This window comes from Cyanistes caeruleus, chromosome 6, assembly GCF_971803275.1.
Source record: "Cyanistes caeruleus chromosome 6, bCyaCae1.hap1.1, whole genome shotgun sequence".
NCBI classification, from domain to species: domain Eukaryota; kingdom Metazoa; phylum Chordata; class Aves; order Passeriformes; family Paridae; genus Cyanistes; species Cyanistes caeruleus.
In genome coordinates this window covers 57,027,431-57,043,569 of record NC_141706.1, presented here as the reverse complement: position 1 = coordinate 57,043,569, position 16,139 = coordinate 57,027,431, and the positions used below count along the sequence as shown (strand labels likewise).

General features: G+C 45.4%; 1 protein-coding gene across 2 annotated transcripts in view; it reads left to right on the top strand.

Moving 5' to 3' along the window:
• The window catches only part of DEGS2 (delta 4-desaturase, sphingolipid 2), a 33,651-nt gene that overhangs the window by 2,761 nt on the left and 14,751 nt on the right, over positions 1-16,139 (top strand). The window contains exon 1 of one of the 2 annotated variants that reach the window (XM_086895079.1): positions 11,670-11,822. The exons of the other annotated variant lie outside the window; for it this stretch is intronic. Within the exon in view, the coding sequence (XP_086751205.1) occupies positions 11,741-11,822 (82 nt within the window). The 5' untranslated portion in view covers positions 11,670-11,740. Of the gene's footprint in view, positions 1-11,669; positions 11,823-16,139 lie in introns of those variants that run through there. 2 annotated transcript variants of the gene reach the window in all.

The following is a 16,139-nucleotide window of genomic DNA, read 5'->3' as shown; positions in this document are numbered from 1 at the left end:
CAAGATACCAGTACTGAGCTTTGCCCTAATGATGAGATTAGGAAATACTTTCCTATTAACTATTAGAAATAGCAATAAATTTACTTGTGGAGATCTGGAATTTCCTTCTCTCCACTCATACTCAGCACTCCCATTTTAACAAACTACAAGATGTAGTTTATCATGGCAAGATTCTCACAAACTGAAAGGCTGTTTTTAGATCCTGTAAAGAGATTTCCAGAACTCTACATATAAATTCTGCCCTTCTGTTTATAGCTGGAAGGACAAGTGTACCAGTGTGGGAAAAATGGTCCTGTAGCTTTTAAGAACATGATTTCAAAATTAGAATGAAGTCTCCCTCATCCCTCCATAGAAGTTATATGTAATTTTAAAAATGGTGAGTCATTATGGTGTACTTTATTATTTCTTAGAAGAAATATACCACTCAGTTATACTTTATATTTTAAGCTTGCATAGAGAAAATATAAACATCACCCGCATGTTAGACATGCACTCAGTCCTGTTCTTGAATTTCCATCAGAGCTGACATTGTCATCAGAGCAAGTGGGACTGGGCCTGAGTGGATTATTTTGGGGTTTTTTTTTGGTGTTAGTGTAAATGAGCTTTGTCAAATACAGGAACAAAGTCACAAGTCTCCCTTGTTTATCGAGACAAATTTTTTGGTCCAGGTCAGTGATAATAGTTAAATAATCTTGCACAACCTTGTTTCATTTTTGTGGTTTTCTTTTTTTTTTACTGGAAGCAATTACATAATTTCAGACAGAAAAGGTACTTTCAGGTTTGTAAGTATCACAACCACCTCATTTTCAATTGTGTTCTCTTTATCCTGAATGAGATGATCTGCTTAACTTACATTATTTTCCATTAACAGCTTGACAAAAAAATACAGCAACAAGGAAAAATAAAGATGTGAAAGCTGCTCATTGAAAAGGTGTTTAAAATAAAACTTTGTCCCCATCCAAACAGCAGCAGAACTTAACCCCTTAATAATCTCTTATCTTCTTGCCCTATGCACCCCATTTTGCTCCCCATGCTCAGAACTCCAGTTTGTTTCCTAGACACATTTAAAAAGCAAGGGGTAAAAAGGTTTAATTTAAAAAACTTAAAGCATCAATTGGAAATAAAAGTTATTTTTAGGCATCTTAATAAGTGTTTAGGAATATATATTCTCTGTAAGCTCTAGATGCCTCAGATTTAGCTGTTTTATTGGGGAGTGAGGGTAGGGGTGTTCTTCCCTGGTTTATTCCTTAAAATCTGCTGCAGGAAATTGTAGTCCTCCATTAGTCTGCAGAAACCAAATTTCTACTTTTCATATGCACACACCCACCAGCATTGTTTTATCTCCACTCTCTGTTCTTGCCACTGCAAAATTCCTGTTAGCAGTTTCAGGTGCCAAGCACACCTGACTGAAAGAACAAAATGTCACGGGTTTTCTCCTGACAAACCCAGCTTCTGCTGTCCTCAAAGCCTTCCTTTCTCTTGGATTCATCTGACTCACACATCTGCTTTTCTTAGCACCGGAATGTGCAGGGAAAACCTCAGGATTCAAAGAGATGGCAACTTCAAAGCCAGTACAAACAGTGTAGTAGTTCTGTGCAGAAATCATTTGGACAAGTTATAAAGCTACAGGTTACTGAGAACTCACCTCCTTTCTTTCTGGTGCAGTGTTGCAAAAAAAGTAGTGCCATCCACATTTACCTGAGCCCCCTTACTATGCACAAGAAAAAGAAGGCAGTAGAAGAAAGGAGAGGAGGGAAAAAGAAGACAAGATGCATGCTCTCAAAGACTTTTCTTACCTCTGAACTTCATTGAGCTTTTACATATAGTTGGCATGAAGTACTACAGAAGATTGTATGTGCTGGGTTCTTGTTTTAGGGTGAAGATGTACATCAGTGTAAGTAGTAGGAAGTTCTGCAGGCAGGTTACTGCCAATATGTGCATTAATGGCATACAAGGATCATTTGAAAAATCATGTTTTGTTTCAATTAACCCCAAATAATACTAAGCTGAATGAGAAGCGCTGACCTTCTCAGTTTCAGAGGCTCACAGAAGAGGAGAGCTGAGATTGCAAGGGATCTCTAGATAAATTCTTGTCCAAACCCTAGCTCAAAAGTGGGGTCAAATGGAGCAAATTGTTCTGAGTTGTGTTCAGCCAAGCTTTGAATATCTCCAATAATGGTGACTCCACAGCCTCTCTGGGCAGCTTCTTCCCATGTTTGACTGAAAGAAGTTCTTCCCTTACATTTAACGAAAACTTTGTGTATTGCAATTTGTGCCTGCAGCCTCATGTCCTTTCACTGGGCACCACTAGAAGAACATGGCTATTTTTAATTTTTTTTTATTTTAAATTTTATTTGTAATTTTATTTTGCAATTCCTAGAATGCTTACAGCATTTGTTAAATTCAGACCACCTGCAGAGAAATCAGCAGTGCTGCTCATAGCACAAGAAGATAACAGGGTGCTTGAGACATTGCAGCACCATGGTTTGGGAGAATTCTTACAACTCATCTCTCAGATATGCTCAATGTAAGTTATCTCCATACATATACATGTATATATACACACATATATATATGTGTGTATGTATTATACACCATATATATGATCAGCAGATAATGGTCAGTACTCAACATAATTAGCCCCTCAATCAATATTATGCTTTTACTCCTGTGCATTTTTAATTCTAGTGGTGAACTAGTAGTTTGCAGCTTCCAGAACCACAGTTGTCACTGCTGTACTAGTCCCACTTTGTGTATAGTGTTGGTTGTGTGATATTTATATGAAAACCTGTTTCTTGTTTCATACTAGAGGACTAATTGTCCTGACCCTTATTTCAGCTGCACCTAGCCCAAACTAGGTAGCTGTTCTTTTGAAAATAATTACTTGGCAAATACAGAAGTCTGCTGTATTTTAAGAAAAGAAAGGTCACAGAAAAACAAGTTAATCTCTCACAAAGTAGGAATGAATAAACAAAATGATCAATGCTTGGTTTTTACATATTGGAGTGATTTTATGTTTGTTTTCTTTTTCTATAGTCTTATTCCTGCCCTCTTAATTTTACACCAAAACAAATGGAAGACATTTAAAGTGTGAAACTTGTGAAATAAGTGAGGTTTTCACAGCCAGCATCTACAGCCTTCTCTTTTGCCTCTAGCACAGTCAACACACCGATTTCCCGATTTGTTTCACACAGTCTTGCAAATGCACTGGTTTGGAAAATTCTATTTGGATATCCTATTTTTTTATTTTTTTATCCTATTTTTCCTTCTCTTTCTCACACAAACTATTTGTCTACTGTTTAAGAAAGAAAGAAAGATTAGCCCTCCCAATGTATGCCAACACTGATCACTAAATTGATAATACTTACATATGTAGTAAAATGTGTCACATGGATAGCTTTTAAGATATTTTTTGCACTTGTGTAAAGAAGACCACATAGAAAGTCACTTACTGGAGGAAATCAGTAGTTAGTAATAAAGGGTACTCTTGTTAACACTTGTTAAAGACTTATCTAGGACTAATGAATAAGTTCTGCCAATTCAAGATAGCAGGTTTTCCTTGTTATCTTCATCTAGAATGGCCTATTAATCAATTAAAACATGAGAAGTCTTGAAGAGGAAAATAAAACCAAAAAACCTAACTCGGGAAGAAATTTAAACTGGGGTTTACAATGCCATTAAAGTAATTCACTGAGTGAAATGCTAATTAGCTGTGCTATCTTTCCAGAGTCCTTGTCCTTTTTGCAGCTCTGCAGGAAATGTGGTTTTAACTTTACCTTTCTAGTGCTTCATAATTTAGCCTCATAATTCAGCTTCCTCATCTCCAGCTGATCTAACATAACTGCCACCATGCCTGGCCTTTTGGCCCACTGGATTCTGCTACAAATGTCGTTGTCCTTTCTCCTCAGATTGCTAATTAAACATGAGGGAAATCCCTGATCCCAATTTGTGTATGAACTCCTTCAAAACACATTTAAAGCTTCATTATGAATGTAAGATTCTGCTTGCTGACCATGACTGGAAACAAGCAGTGAATTCTGTGTACACCTCTTTTCCCTGATTCGCTTTCCAGTAATTCTTGTTTTTCTTTGCTGTATCACATCCTACTACAGATTCCCGTCTTAGTAGAACACCAAGCAGCTAACAAAGCTACACCCATTTATTTTCTGAGATTTGTCGTGCTCTCCTACATTTGTCATCTGCTTGTGTGTTTGAAGCTGAGCACAGTAAGGAAGGATTTTCTCTCCTCAGTCATCTTGCAGAGTGATAGAGGGCTTGGAATGCCACCATTCCAAACTAATTTCTAAGTTATGGTCATTAATCACCCCAGTTGCATTAAAAAGGTTTTTGTTGTAAGGACAAGACCATATAATTAGTTTTTCTTACCATGTGAAAGGGTACATGAATCAGTGGTACTAATCCTCACTCCAGAAAAGTTTAGCCCTTTAATTATAAATGAAAAATACAAATCATTATTACTGAGTTTTAAACCTGATGATCGTAAATGGAGTTTTTGTCCTCCATTCCTAATCTCATGGCTGAGGGTATGAAAATACCCTTCCAAAAATCCTCAGTCTTCACAAAGGAGTCACGTTAGACCAACATATGATGTGTATGGACATATGAATAGCCTGTATCTTGCAAATTGTAGACAACACAAAAAGCAGAAATTCTGGGGAAATAATACCTATTAATTGAGCCAGCATGCTACGATTTCACACCTGCCAGCACAGGGAATGTATATGAATTCGTGTCCTAACTGCTCACACTGCTCCCTGGGGCCAGGGAGCAAATCTGCAGCTTCTATTCATGCTGATTGTCCTGCAAATAGCTGGGCTTCCTTATCTCCTCTCCCGCATATGCATTCCCTTGGGTTACAGACCTGATGCTGGAAAGTGCTCAGCTCTTGACTTCTATTGAAGTCATCAGATAGATCCCAGTAGTATTAAGGAAGATGTAGCCCTAGAGTTAATAATTCATTTTAAATGAAAAATAGATTGAAATGAACAAGGCTAAATAAAAATAAATAAATAAGATATAAAATGTTGCAGTCTCAAGGAAAGCCCAAGGGCAGATTTTTTTTTTTTTTTTTTTTTATTATTATTATTATTATTATTAAACCAACTTAGCTAGGTTTCCATGAGGAAATAGGTATTGTGACTTGACTGACAGTTTACTAAACTATGAGCAAAATCTTACACTCTAGGTATGGGCAAAAATGTTCAATGGTTTTTCTACTGTGCTTGTACCAGAAGGATTTGTAACTCATCAGAAGATTGTAATTTTATTTTGTGAATTTATAGTCAAACCCTAGTCCATCTTGGAGAGTCTATATATATTGCTACAATATACATACTAACTAAAAATATTTCTTATAAATAAAAAAGACAGTATGACATAATCTTTGGAATTCAGTACACTTTGTTATCGAAGTTGCTCTCCAACTGTTCCCTGCAGAGGGAATTCTTCCTACACATCCACACTACATACACACCCAGCGAGACATTTTCAAATGGTTGTTTTCTTCCTCTACTTAAAGTCTAGTCTCTGACTTCAAGAGGCTGAACAAGTACCCCTCTTAACCCCGTGTCACTCCTATTGTCAGAAGTGAGCTCAGCAGCACTGAAATGAAAGGTTTTAAGCGCATCAGGTTGAAACCTTAGTACCGGGAATTACGTTTGGGAAAGCAGATCTGCGAGGGTGAGCTGCAGTCCGGAGAGCACGGCCAGACGGAGCAGGGGAGTACAGCAGGGTGAGCTTTCAGAGAAGAGTGGCATCGATGCTTACAGGGGAGGAAGAGAAGTTTTCTTCACAGGACCTACATTCTCTTATAATTCTGACAACGTGTCCACAGTGAACCCCTTAGGTTCTCATATTTGGATAGGTGATTACAAACGTTGTTACTACTTTCTGTGTTTTAAATTTTTGCTGTAGAATAGAAGTCTAGTTCCCACACTCCACGCAGGAGTTTGTTTCAGGATGCTAGTAAATCTTCCTGAAATGCCCAAGATTGCAGGGATGGTAGCATAAACTATCCATGGGGGAAGTACTTAAGGTGTGTAACAACAGATACAACTTGTGAGAGAAAGCAATTTCAAATCCTGTGGACAACATAAACCACTCCGTGGAATAAATTACTTTGTAGAAAGATTGTGATTCTTTAGGAAAGCAAAGAACTGTATCACAAGAAAAAAATATTTATCTAGAAGACGAAATTGTTTCCATGTGAGTTCTGCAGGAGCGATCTGTCTAAATAGATTATGTACCGGATCACAGCGGTATCGTTAGTTACAGCAGCCCCGCACTTGTTAACTTCCAGACAAAACATTTTCAAATTTCTTAAGGACGTATTTCTAAAGGAAGCGAGAACACTCGAGCGCTACCAAACCAGCTCCGTCGCTCTGGCGAAGTGAGCCCAGTGAGCCCTTCCTTCCTCAGGCACCCTTGGTGTGATCGCCGTTACCTTCCAGGGGCGGCGGGGCTTGAGGGGTGAAGGAGAGCGTGTGTTCGGGGCAGGGCGGCTCGGAGCGGGGCTGGCAGGCAGGGGGAGGCAGCAGGGGAAGGCAGGCAGGGGAAGGCAGGCAGGGGAAGGCAGGCAGGGGAAGGCAGGGGAAGGCAGGGGAAGGCAGGGGAAGGCAGGGGAAGGCAGGCAGGGGAAGGCAGGGGAAGGCAGGGGAAGGCAGGGGAAGGCAGGGGAAGGCAGGGGAAGGCAGGGGAAGGCAGGGGAAGGCAGGCAGGGGAAGGCAGGCAGGGGAAGGCAGGCAGGGGAAGGCAGCAGGGGAAGGCAAGGGAAGGCAGGCAGGGGGAGGCAGGCAGGGGAAGGCAGCAGGGGGAGGCAGGCAGGGGAAGGCAGGGGAAGGCAGGCAGGGGAAGGCAGGGGAAGGCAGGCAGGGGAAGGCAGGCAGGGGAAGGCAGGGGAAGGCAGGCAGGGGAAGGCAGGGGAAGGCAGGCAGGGGAAGGCAAGGGAAGGCAGGGGAAGGCAGTAGGGGAAGGCAGGCAGGGGAAGGCAGGCAGGGGGCGCGCTGCGCTCGCGGCGGGGCGAGCCCGGCTCCGCTCCCCGCCCCGGCCGGCCCCGTGTGCCGCAGGACGGGTCGGACCGAGCCCCGGCTGCGGGGGAGCTGTCCTTGCAGCCCCTCCTGCCTCTCCCGGCCCACGAAAGGAGCATTCCCACGGCCTGAGCTTCCCGCAGGGCCGGCTGCGGAAGGCGGGCAGCGATGCGGCTCCGCACAGCTCCGGGGGCAGGGGAGGAGCGGTGAAGCCGGGCAGCGGTGAGCCCGGCTCCTGGGGAGCTGTTTGCTTCTTGGAAGTTCTCGTTTCATTTGGGAGGCTCTCGGGCAGGGACACCATGGCAGCATCCAGCAGGGCTTGCGGAGCGCTGCGCACACGCGGGCGTTGCGGACCGCCGGGCTGTGGGAAGGGTGATAGAAGCGAGTGTACCCAACAGCTTAACACTGCCAAAGGAACACGCCTTCCTGCTCCCGAGGCTCTTGCACCAGCTCCTCAGCACCTTTGTTCGGTCAGTTCAACTCACAGCTCCAGCATGAAGCTAACCCAGGGGAAAGAGAAAGGCAGGCTGACCCCGGGAAGGGTCAGCACAGGCGACAGGGGAAAACAAACGAGGTCTTCTTGGCAAATTGTTTCTCCTGAGCCTCCTTCAGTGTGGGTGTGTGTTGACGTGGCTCATCCACAAACTATGCTGCCTATGAAAATTTGACTTTGTTCAATAAAGCGTGTCACGTGGTAAATGTTGGCAGTAGTTGCATCAAGTCAGAGAGTGATATCCAATTCAAAATGACAGCAAAATCTTCAATAAAGGAGAAAAATTACAGCTATGTTTTCTTCTGGTGATGAAAGAAGATCTAATTTATACAGACAGAGAAGAAAGTAGGTAATGCAGTAACTGAAAATACAAGTCTGTCATGAGACATGGAGCTCTTACTTCAGAGAAGAAAACACTTTATTTAGAGATAAAACTCCCAGACAACTTTATTTTAGTTCCAGAACAACAACTTTAACAAAGATTAGTTGTTGACAACCACAAGAAGAGGAGTTAAGATCTGCACACCAGGGCAGAATTAATATACCTCAAACTCCAAAGGCTGGCAGTGGTCACTAGGAGACGTGTGCAGGTGTTCCTGCTGTGTTTACTCTGTCATCCGTCCTTCCCATGAGCACAAGAAGGAAGGAAATGAGTTGTGTAGCAGAAATACATTCGTGCTGGGAAGCCAGCTGATGGATAGGCACCTTTGGGTGAGGAAGGATGTCTTTGCCTGGATGTGTGGACCAGTATACCTTGCTTCAGAGCTGTATATTTTAGGCCATGTCCTCAGCGGAGCAAAGGATTTTTGTCTTCATCCCTGGGATGCTGGAGATTGGTGTGATGTGTACTTAAAACTATGTAAATGAGATATTTTGATGGTACCTTGCACAGAGTCAGCAATTGTGCTCTTCCTCCTGAGTGTGTTAGGAATTTCCCTCAGCTAGGCTTCCCAATAGTTCCCAGAAATCCTGAACAAGTATGGGAAATTAAATAAGAAAGGGAGGCTACAGTTGAGAGAACCTGACTATGTGAAGTACATTTGAACTGTGTAAAGTGTAGTGATTTTGTGAATCTGTGGAGTTGACAGTCATTACAGTATTCATTAAAAGGGCTATTATTGCTAGGTGCCATTAACAGCCCTCCCTCCCTTTTCCATTGTGAATGATTTTAGTAGGATGCTGTAAAACTATGGATGCCAAATGGTCAGAACTGAGTGATAGTTTTGCCAATTCTAGAAGATGATCTAAAGCTGGTGTTTCTTGTTAGTCTGGCTTCCACAATTATTATTGAATTAGTATTATTTGTTTGGCTTATTATAGAAATATTAAGCATGAAATTCTGTTCTCAAAACCAGATGCCAACTCACTGGAGAAGAAAAGTTTTCTGTTCTTTTTATGTGGTCGGGTTGAGTCTACATGTGTAACTTGCCATGTGCAATAGCATTATCCTATTGGACAAGCTTTGGGGTGAAGTCATATTTGTTTTCTTTATAACTGCACAGACTGCCCCACTAATTTCGTTTTTAGTCACCTTCAGCACACCTAAGCAGGAAGTGCTCAGAAGAGTGTCATCATATTTAGTGTTTTGGCTTCTCCACCAACACTACCAACACACCAAAATGTTTGAGCTAGTAAAAGGTTTAGGCATCTGCACCCTGAACAATCCATTTCTTCTAGAAACATGTAATAACCTTAACCTGGATTAACAGTCCCTTATCTGGGTTGGACCCTGCAACTTTATGAGCAAGCACCGACCCTGTGCTGGAGCAATAGTGAACAAACCATTGTACTTACAGAGAGCTAAGCTGTAACAGCAAAGGGCTTAAACTCCTGCTCCTGCTGTGGGTAAAACTGTTTCTCTTTACACCACAGTCCTTCCACTCAACCTGCTTTGTACCTTTCATTATTCAAGGGATAACATTTTAAGCCAGAAGAGCGCATCTGAAGGAGGGTGACAAAAGATGCTGAAGGGCCACAAGGGGAAGCTGTATGAAGAGCAGCTGAGGTCACTTGGTCTGTTCAGCCTGGAGGAGACTGAGTAGAGACCTCATTGCAGTTACAGCTTCCTCATGAGGGGAAGAGGAGGGGCAGGCACTGATCTCTTCTCTGCAGTGACCAGTGACAGGACCTGAAGGAATGACATGGAGTTGTGTCAGAGGAAGTTTAGGTTAGATATTAGGAAAAGGTTGTTCTCTCAGAGTGTGGTTGGGCTGGAACAGGCTTCCCAAGGAAGCACTCACAGCCTGACAGAGCTCAGGAAGTGTTTGGACAATACTCTTAAGTGCATCATGTGACTCTTGTGGATGGTCCTGTGCAGGGCCAGGAGTTGGACTCAATGATCCTTGTACATCACTTCCAACTCAGCTGATTCCATGATTTAGACAGGGAAAAAAATCCCAACTCTCAAAAAAGCCTCCTAAAGCTTTCTAGCAGCCAAGCATTGGGATTTTGGGTTTGTGGGTTGTTTCATTTTTGGTGTTTTTAGTCCTTAGTGCAGTTGTTCTCGCAAGAGATCTTAAATGGTTCCACTAGGCTAATATAAGAGGTGATAGTGTTGCCAGTGGTTGTAGGCAAAAATTCTTGCTGAAAAATAGTTACATCTCATTTTTTCAAGGCTGCTTTTTTGTCCCTTTTAACTTCCATCTGCAACAGGCATTTTAAAGGGTGGAGTGGAATGGAGGGTGCTAGAGACTTTCATATCGGAAAAGGACTGAAACAAGATTGGAGCTGATCCACAGGTGATGTTGTTGTTGGAAGGACTAATGATAGGGATAGGGATAATGAGTGAAGATGGACAGGAGGTCAGGTATGGACTTGCTAAAGATTATATGGGAACAAGGGCAGCACTTTAATTTTGAGTTGTGTGTGTAGAAACATCACTGTGTAACGTGTAACTCTGTGAATCAGAGAGGCTAGAGAGGTACATAAGGTTAACTTAGTTTTAATGTTAGCAAGTCCTTTGCCTGGTTTTGTTACCAAGGTAGCAGTGTGACTTCCTGCTGCTCCAGTGGGGACAGTGGGGAAATGGGCCTCAGACTACCAGGAGTGAAGTGTTACACAGCCAAGGGCTGGATGCTACCGGGACAGCTCACGAGGATTGTCAGAGCGCCAAGGAAATGTATGTCAGCCGTTGGTCGCCTGTGCATTGTTCTAGGTCTTCCACCCCTGGGAGGAGCCCACACGACCGGGCTTTGCCCTAATTCACGGTTCTGCTTAGGGCTCTCTCTCTGGATTTATGGCGTTTGGACTACCTTTGCTTTCCAAAAGCCGTGTCTGGAAGTGCCATGGGACCGCAGCGCTGGAGTTCCCCTTGTGCTCCGGAGCCGCCCCAGGCAGCGATGGATGCAGCGGCTGTGCCGGGCCCGGTGCTGGCAGCAGCACGGCGGGGATCCCCAGTTCCCGGCAAACACTCCCACCCCACGCACCTCTCCTGGCTGTCTTCAGGGTCCCTGCGGCACGGCGAGCCTCGGCCGCCCGTCCTCTGTCCTCAGAGTCAGCCCCGAGGCACCCTCTTCCCCCCGGACTCCCCCTGACACCCCCGAGGGGCTCTGCAGCTCTCCCGGCTCCTGCCGCCCGAGCGGAGCCGCGGGGCTGTCCCGGTGCCCCCGAGCGGAGCTGTGCCGGTGTCCCCGAGCGGAGCTGTGCCGGTGCCCCCGAGCGGAGCTGTCCCGGTGTCCCCCGAGCGGAGCTGTCCCGGTGCCCCCGAGCGGGGCTGTCCCGGTGCCCCCCGAGCGGGGCTGTGCCGGTGTCCCCGAGCGGAGCTGTCCCGGTGCCCACCGAGCGGGGCTGTGCCGGTGTCCCCGAGCGGGGCTGTCCCGGTGCCCCCGAGCGGGGCTGTGCCGGTGCCCCCCGAGCGGAGCCGCGGGGCTGTCCCGGTGCCCCCGAGCGGGGCTGTGCCGGTGCCCCCGAGCGGGGCTGTGCCGGTGCCCCCGAGCGGGGCTGTGCCGGTGTCCCCCGAGCGGGGCTGTGCCGGTGTCCCCCGAGCGGGGCTGTGCCGGTGCCCCCGAGCAGAGCTGTCCCGGTGCCCCCGAGCAGAGCTGTCCCGGTGCCCCCCGAGCAGAGCTGTCCCGGTGCCCCCGAGCGGGGCTGTGCCGGTGCCCGCCTGCGGCGGCCGCGGGGCGGGGGCGGGCGGAGGAGCCGCCCCTCCGCGGCTGCGGAGCTATAAGGGCAGCGCGGAGCGGAGCGGGGCGCAGCAGAAGCCATGGGGAACCGTGTCACCCGCGACGACTTCGAGTGGGTGTACACGGAGCAGCCCCACACGCAGCGCAGGAAGGAGATCCTGGGTACGGCGGGGAGTCCGGGAGCGGCCGGGCTGGGCTGCGCTCCGGACGGGACGGGCGGGGGGTCCGGCTGGTATCCAGGCTGCGGAGAGCGAGTGCCGCAGCCCGCTGGGCTCTTGGGTGATTCCCCCGAGGAGTGTAGCGTTGCCAGCTCTGCCTCCCTTGGGCAGCGGCGGGGATGCGGCGGCCGCACGGAGCCGGGAGCGCCGAGCCGGCTCAGCGGGCGGCAGCCGCGGCGGGGCTGCTCGGGCCGTGCCCAGCGCCCGCCCGCACCGCGCCCCGGGAGCGGCCGCTGCCCGCGGCTGTGCCCCGGGCACGGGCACGGAGCCTCCCGCGGGCACGTCTTCCCCCTGCCCGGTACTGCGTGAAACTAAACGGGGACGCGGGTCGGGTCTCCCGGAGAACAAGAGCAAGTCCCCGCTGCCTGCCGGGGACAAGGTACACGCTCCCGTGCTTTCGTGTTGTACGCGCAGCGCAGCTTAACTGCGCACAGGAGGGTGGTGGGTAGGGAGCTTTGTTTTTGTGGGACGGTTTTGGCTATTCTGAAGATCGTTTTTGAGAATAACTGGTAACTCAGAATTGTCACAGAGTATTGTTGCATATCTCCTGAAAATATATTTTCCACGTTTTATTAATAAATCATATTTTGATTTTTTCCCCCCCTCTTTTCATTTGGGTGGGTTGGTCGTTTTGTTTTCTTCTCTCTAGTGAGTAGGATAAAGTTTTTAAAGAACTTTTATAAAAAGGCAGTGGAGCTTCTGACTGAGTTGCTGCACAAGACACATGCTAATTAGGTACAGTTTTTTAACTCCCCCACAATCTTACAGCTTAATCCTGGATAAATCTAAATTACGAAAACATTTCCGGTATATCTGCAGTGGTGGAACATCCACGGCCAGATTTGAATGACATTCAGGAAAATAGTAATTATTTTACTATGTAATCGTGATAGTCAAATTATGTCAGTACAGCATATGATGCTTCTTGGTGTCGTGCTCCTCACCTCCTCAGTCAAGGGAACTACATTTTGGTGAACTAAAGATAGGAGAGTGTATGGTGGGTCTCTGCCCTTGGTGCTCTCTTGCCTCTTAGGTTGTGCTATAGGATGGGGTGTGCAAACCATGAGGAAGCTGTCAGGAGGTACTTGGACTCTCATGTTGCAGCAAACTCTTTTTAGGACTTACAGCAGTTTGCCCACCCTCTCTTTGAGTTAAGAACAAGCAATTGGAACCAAGGTCCATCTGCTTTCTTACAGCTTCCCCTGCCCCAGCTATGGGAGTAGAAGGAAGGGCAGAGAGAAATACAACATGGACAGAGAGACATGTATGATCTCTATCTGGTGATGCAGAATGGTTTATAAAACTAGTGTCACAAATGTCAAAATGTTACCAAAAGTTACTGAAACTATCATAATATCCCACATAATATTTGTAAAATGATCCTCACTCTATTATTCAAAGACTAAAGTCACCCAGTATTCAGAGCATATAGTTACCAAAGCATTTAGTGTCTACTAAGCTGGAGTACACAGTAAGAATCTTAAATGCATATGAACAAATATCTATAAAAATCCATGCATTTTACATTTTTGTGTCCAGCAATGCCTTGGGGACAGCATTCCATGCTGCTAAAGGAAGTATTTCCTTCCCAATAGGTTAATGATTTAGTTGCTAAGCACTGAAACTTGATTGTTCTCTGGGCTGCAGCTTTTGAAAATGTTGGTCTCTCAGGCATGGCTACTTGTATTTAAATACAAATGGAAATTATCTGTTAGGAGGGGAACGAAAAAGGGCAAACTGACAAACACATAAGGCAGTTTCTTTCTACATAAGTGGTGTTTCCTGGGCTGTTGCACGAATATGTTCCTATAGGGCATCTGACAGGTAAAAAAAAAGTTGTTTTTTTCATCATCACAAAGTTGTTTGTCCTGGCTTAAGAGTTAGTAGCCCAGGTGTCTGTAAGACTTTTGTAGTCGGTGACTGTGTCTGAATGAGAATTCCCTGAGTCCAGTCTCCCAACCATGTGCAGGGACATCCTTTGCTAGCTCAGTTTGCTCAGAGCCCCATCCAACCTGTCCTTGAATGCTCCCAAGGATGGGCCATCCACAGCTTCTCTGGGCAACCTATTCCTGTTGAGCTGCAGAGCTATGAGCAATGTTTATCAAGTGGGCTGGCTGGAAACTGGCTTTGTGGCAGGACACTGTTGCACTGGATAAGGGTTGTGATTCCTGAAGGCTATAATTATACCAGCAAATAGATCAACATTTTGCACAAGGGTGAGGAGATACTTTCTCTATTATCTCTTTGTAGTATCTAGGTATTAAAATGTAGCTAGTGCTTAGTACTGTCTGGGTGCAACTGCTTTTGACTTAGAGTGGAGATCTCTTGCCAAGCTGGCACTTCGACCCTGATCACGTTATACATGTTCCTGAACACGTTATTCACGCTTTTCAGTTTATGAAATAGAATTGTTTCATTGCTATTCTCTCGCTGTCTTGTTTATGAAAAGCGTGTTACTGCCTTGTGTCAGGACTGGGATTTGTGTAATGCTGCAGTAAGCTCTGTTAGGGAAAGATCTGGTTAAAATCTTCCTGATGGAAAAGTTTTATCATCTAGATCTGCTTAGCCTTTCTGTATAGTTACAAAAAATGCTATTGGGGGAGATATAACAGAGAGAGAGCATCTAGTAGAAATAGGATTTCTGCATTTTGTCAGTAAGGATTTCTTGGACTGAAAGACTTGGAGAAACTATGCTCTTGCTCAGTGGGAAGTGTTGATGGCTTTTCACTCTTGAGAGATGAAAAAATCATTGCTTAAATGCAGGTAACACAATAATCATACAATGTATGGTCATTTCACCTGCAAACAATTTCCCAAATGCAAGCAATGAGCAATATGTTGTGACATGGGAAGAGTGAGATCATATTTGTGCCATGGGCTGGATCTAACTTTATAAAATTACTGCAAGTTGGTCAGAAAATGTCTTGCCTCGCAGGATCCTTAGGGAAGCACTTGTTTGCTGCAGAGGATGAGAGCTGAATCAATGTTGCTCAGGATAGACCAGGAACAACTGAATATGATCTAACATCCAAGAATGCTTAATAGTTATGTAATTAGCTCTTTGGCAAGTTATTTTGGAGTGGAGATGGTGCAAGTGTGTTATATGCACTTTATCCTGTAGGAAGGCTGATACGTTAGCCCATGGGGCGGGGTAGAACAAAATTAAAAAGCCAACATTTAGCTGATCTGAGTATAGCTTCCAGCTCTGCTCTCCTATTTAGAAATTAATCTGCTATTTCTTCAGGCTGTCTCTTCTGTTGCCTTTTTAAATCTCACATTTATGAAAATTCTGATAAGTTGTACCTACAGAAATATGCAATATATTATGTCCTTAGCTTAAATCAAAGCTCTGAAGTACACGTGCTTCTGGTGAAGAAACTATTACCCTGCAGTGTGTGGGCACAGTGCTGCCCTTGATTGTGCACATCCTCTGATGAGTGCACTCAGAAGAGCTGCTGTCCCAATGCTCATGCCAATTCCCTGTGGGCATCACCTTTGAAATAAATCACATAGGCAGGAAGTGATTGATTTAGGCATTTGTGGTCTTCTGTGGGAAATGTATTGAGTACTACTGAAGGCTTAGTCCATATTGCAGATTTTTGTTTCAGAAGGAGCTGGAAGCCCTCTTTCTAGCATTCCTACATCCCTGTACTCTGAACTAGCTAATTAACAAATGTAAGCAGACAGGTTACAGCTGCTGACATAGCGATGTGCTGACATCATCCACCTCTGTTGGCAGTGGCAGAGTGGCACCACTGTGGTACTTTCCCTCTGGTGGCCTCTTCTGGGTGACCCACTGCCCTTGGACCAGCTAGCACAAAGCTATTTAGAAACTTGTGGGTGACAAATACAAGATTAAGATGCTTGTCCTTTCACAGTGGATGTATATAAAACTTCAGTGTAATGAGCTGGGCCAAAAATGTTTCTTATTATTTTGTGTACTGGAGGGGCTTTTTCATAAGAGACTATGAAAAACCTGAAGGTGTCATCATTCATATTGTCCTCTGTATATCCTACCTGTGTCTTGACTCATGCATTGTTTGAATTAATCATAGAATGGTTTGAGTACCAGGTACATCATCAACTACATCAGGTTGTTCAGAGCCTCAACCAGCCTGGGGCATCTACAACCTCTCTGGGCAACCTGTGATAGTGTTTCACCACCCTCACTGTAAAAATTTTCTTCCTTATATCTAGATTTAATGTCTCCTCTTTTAGCTTGGAACCATTACCAAGATAATAGATCAAGGGATCTATCACA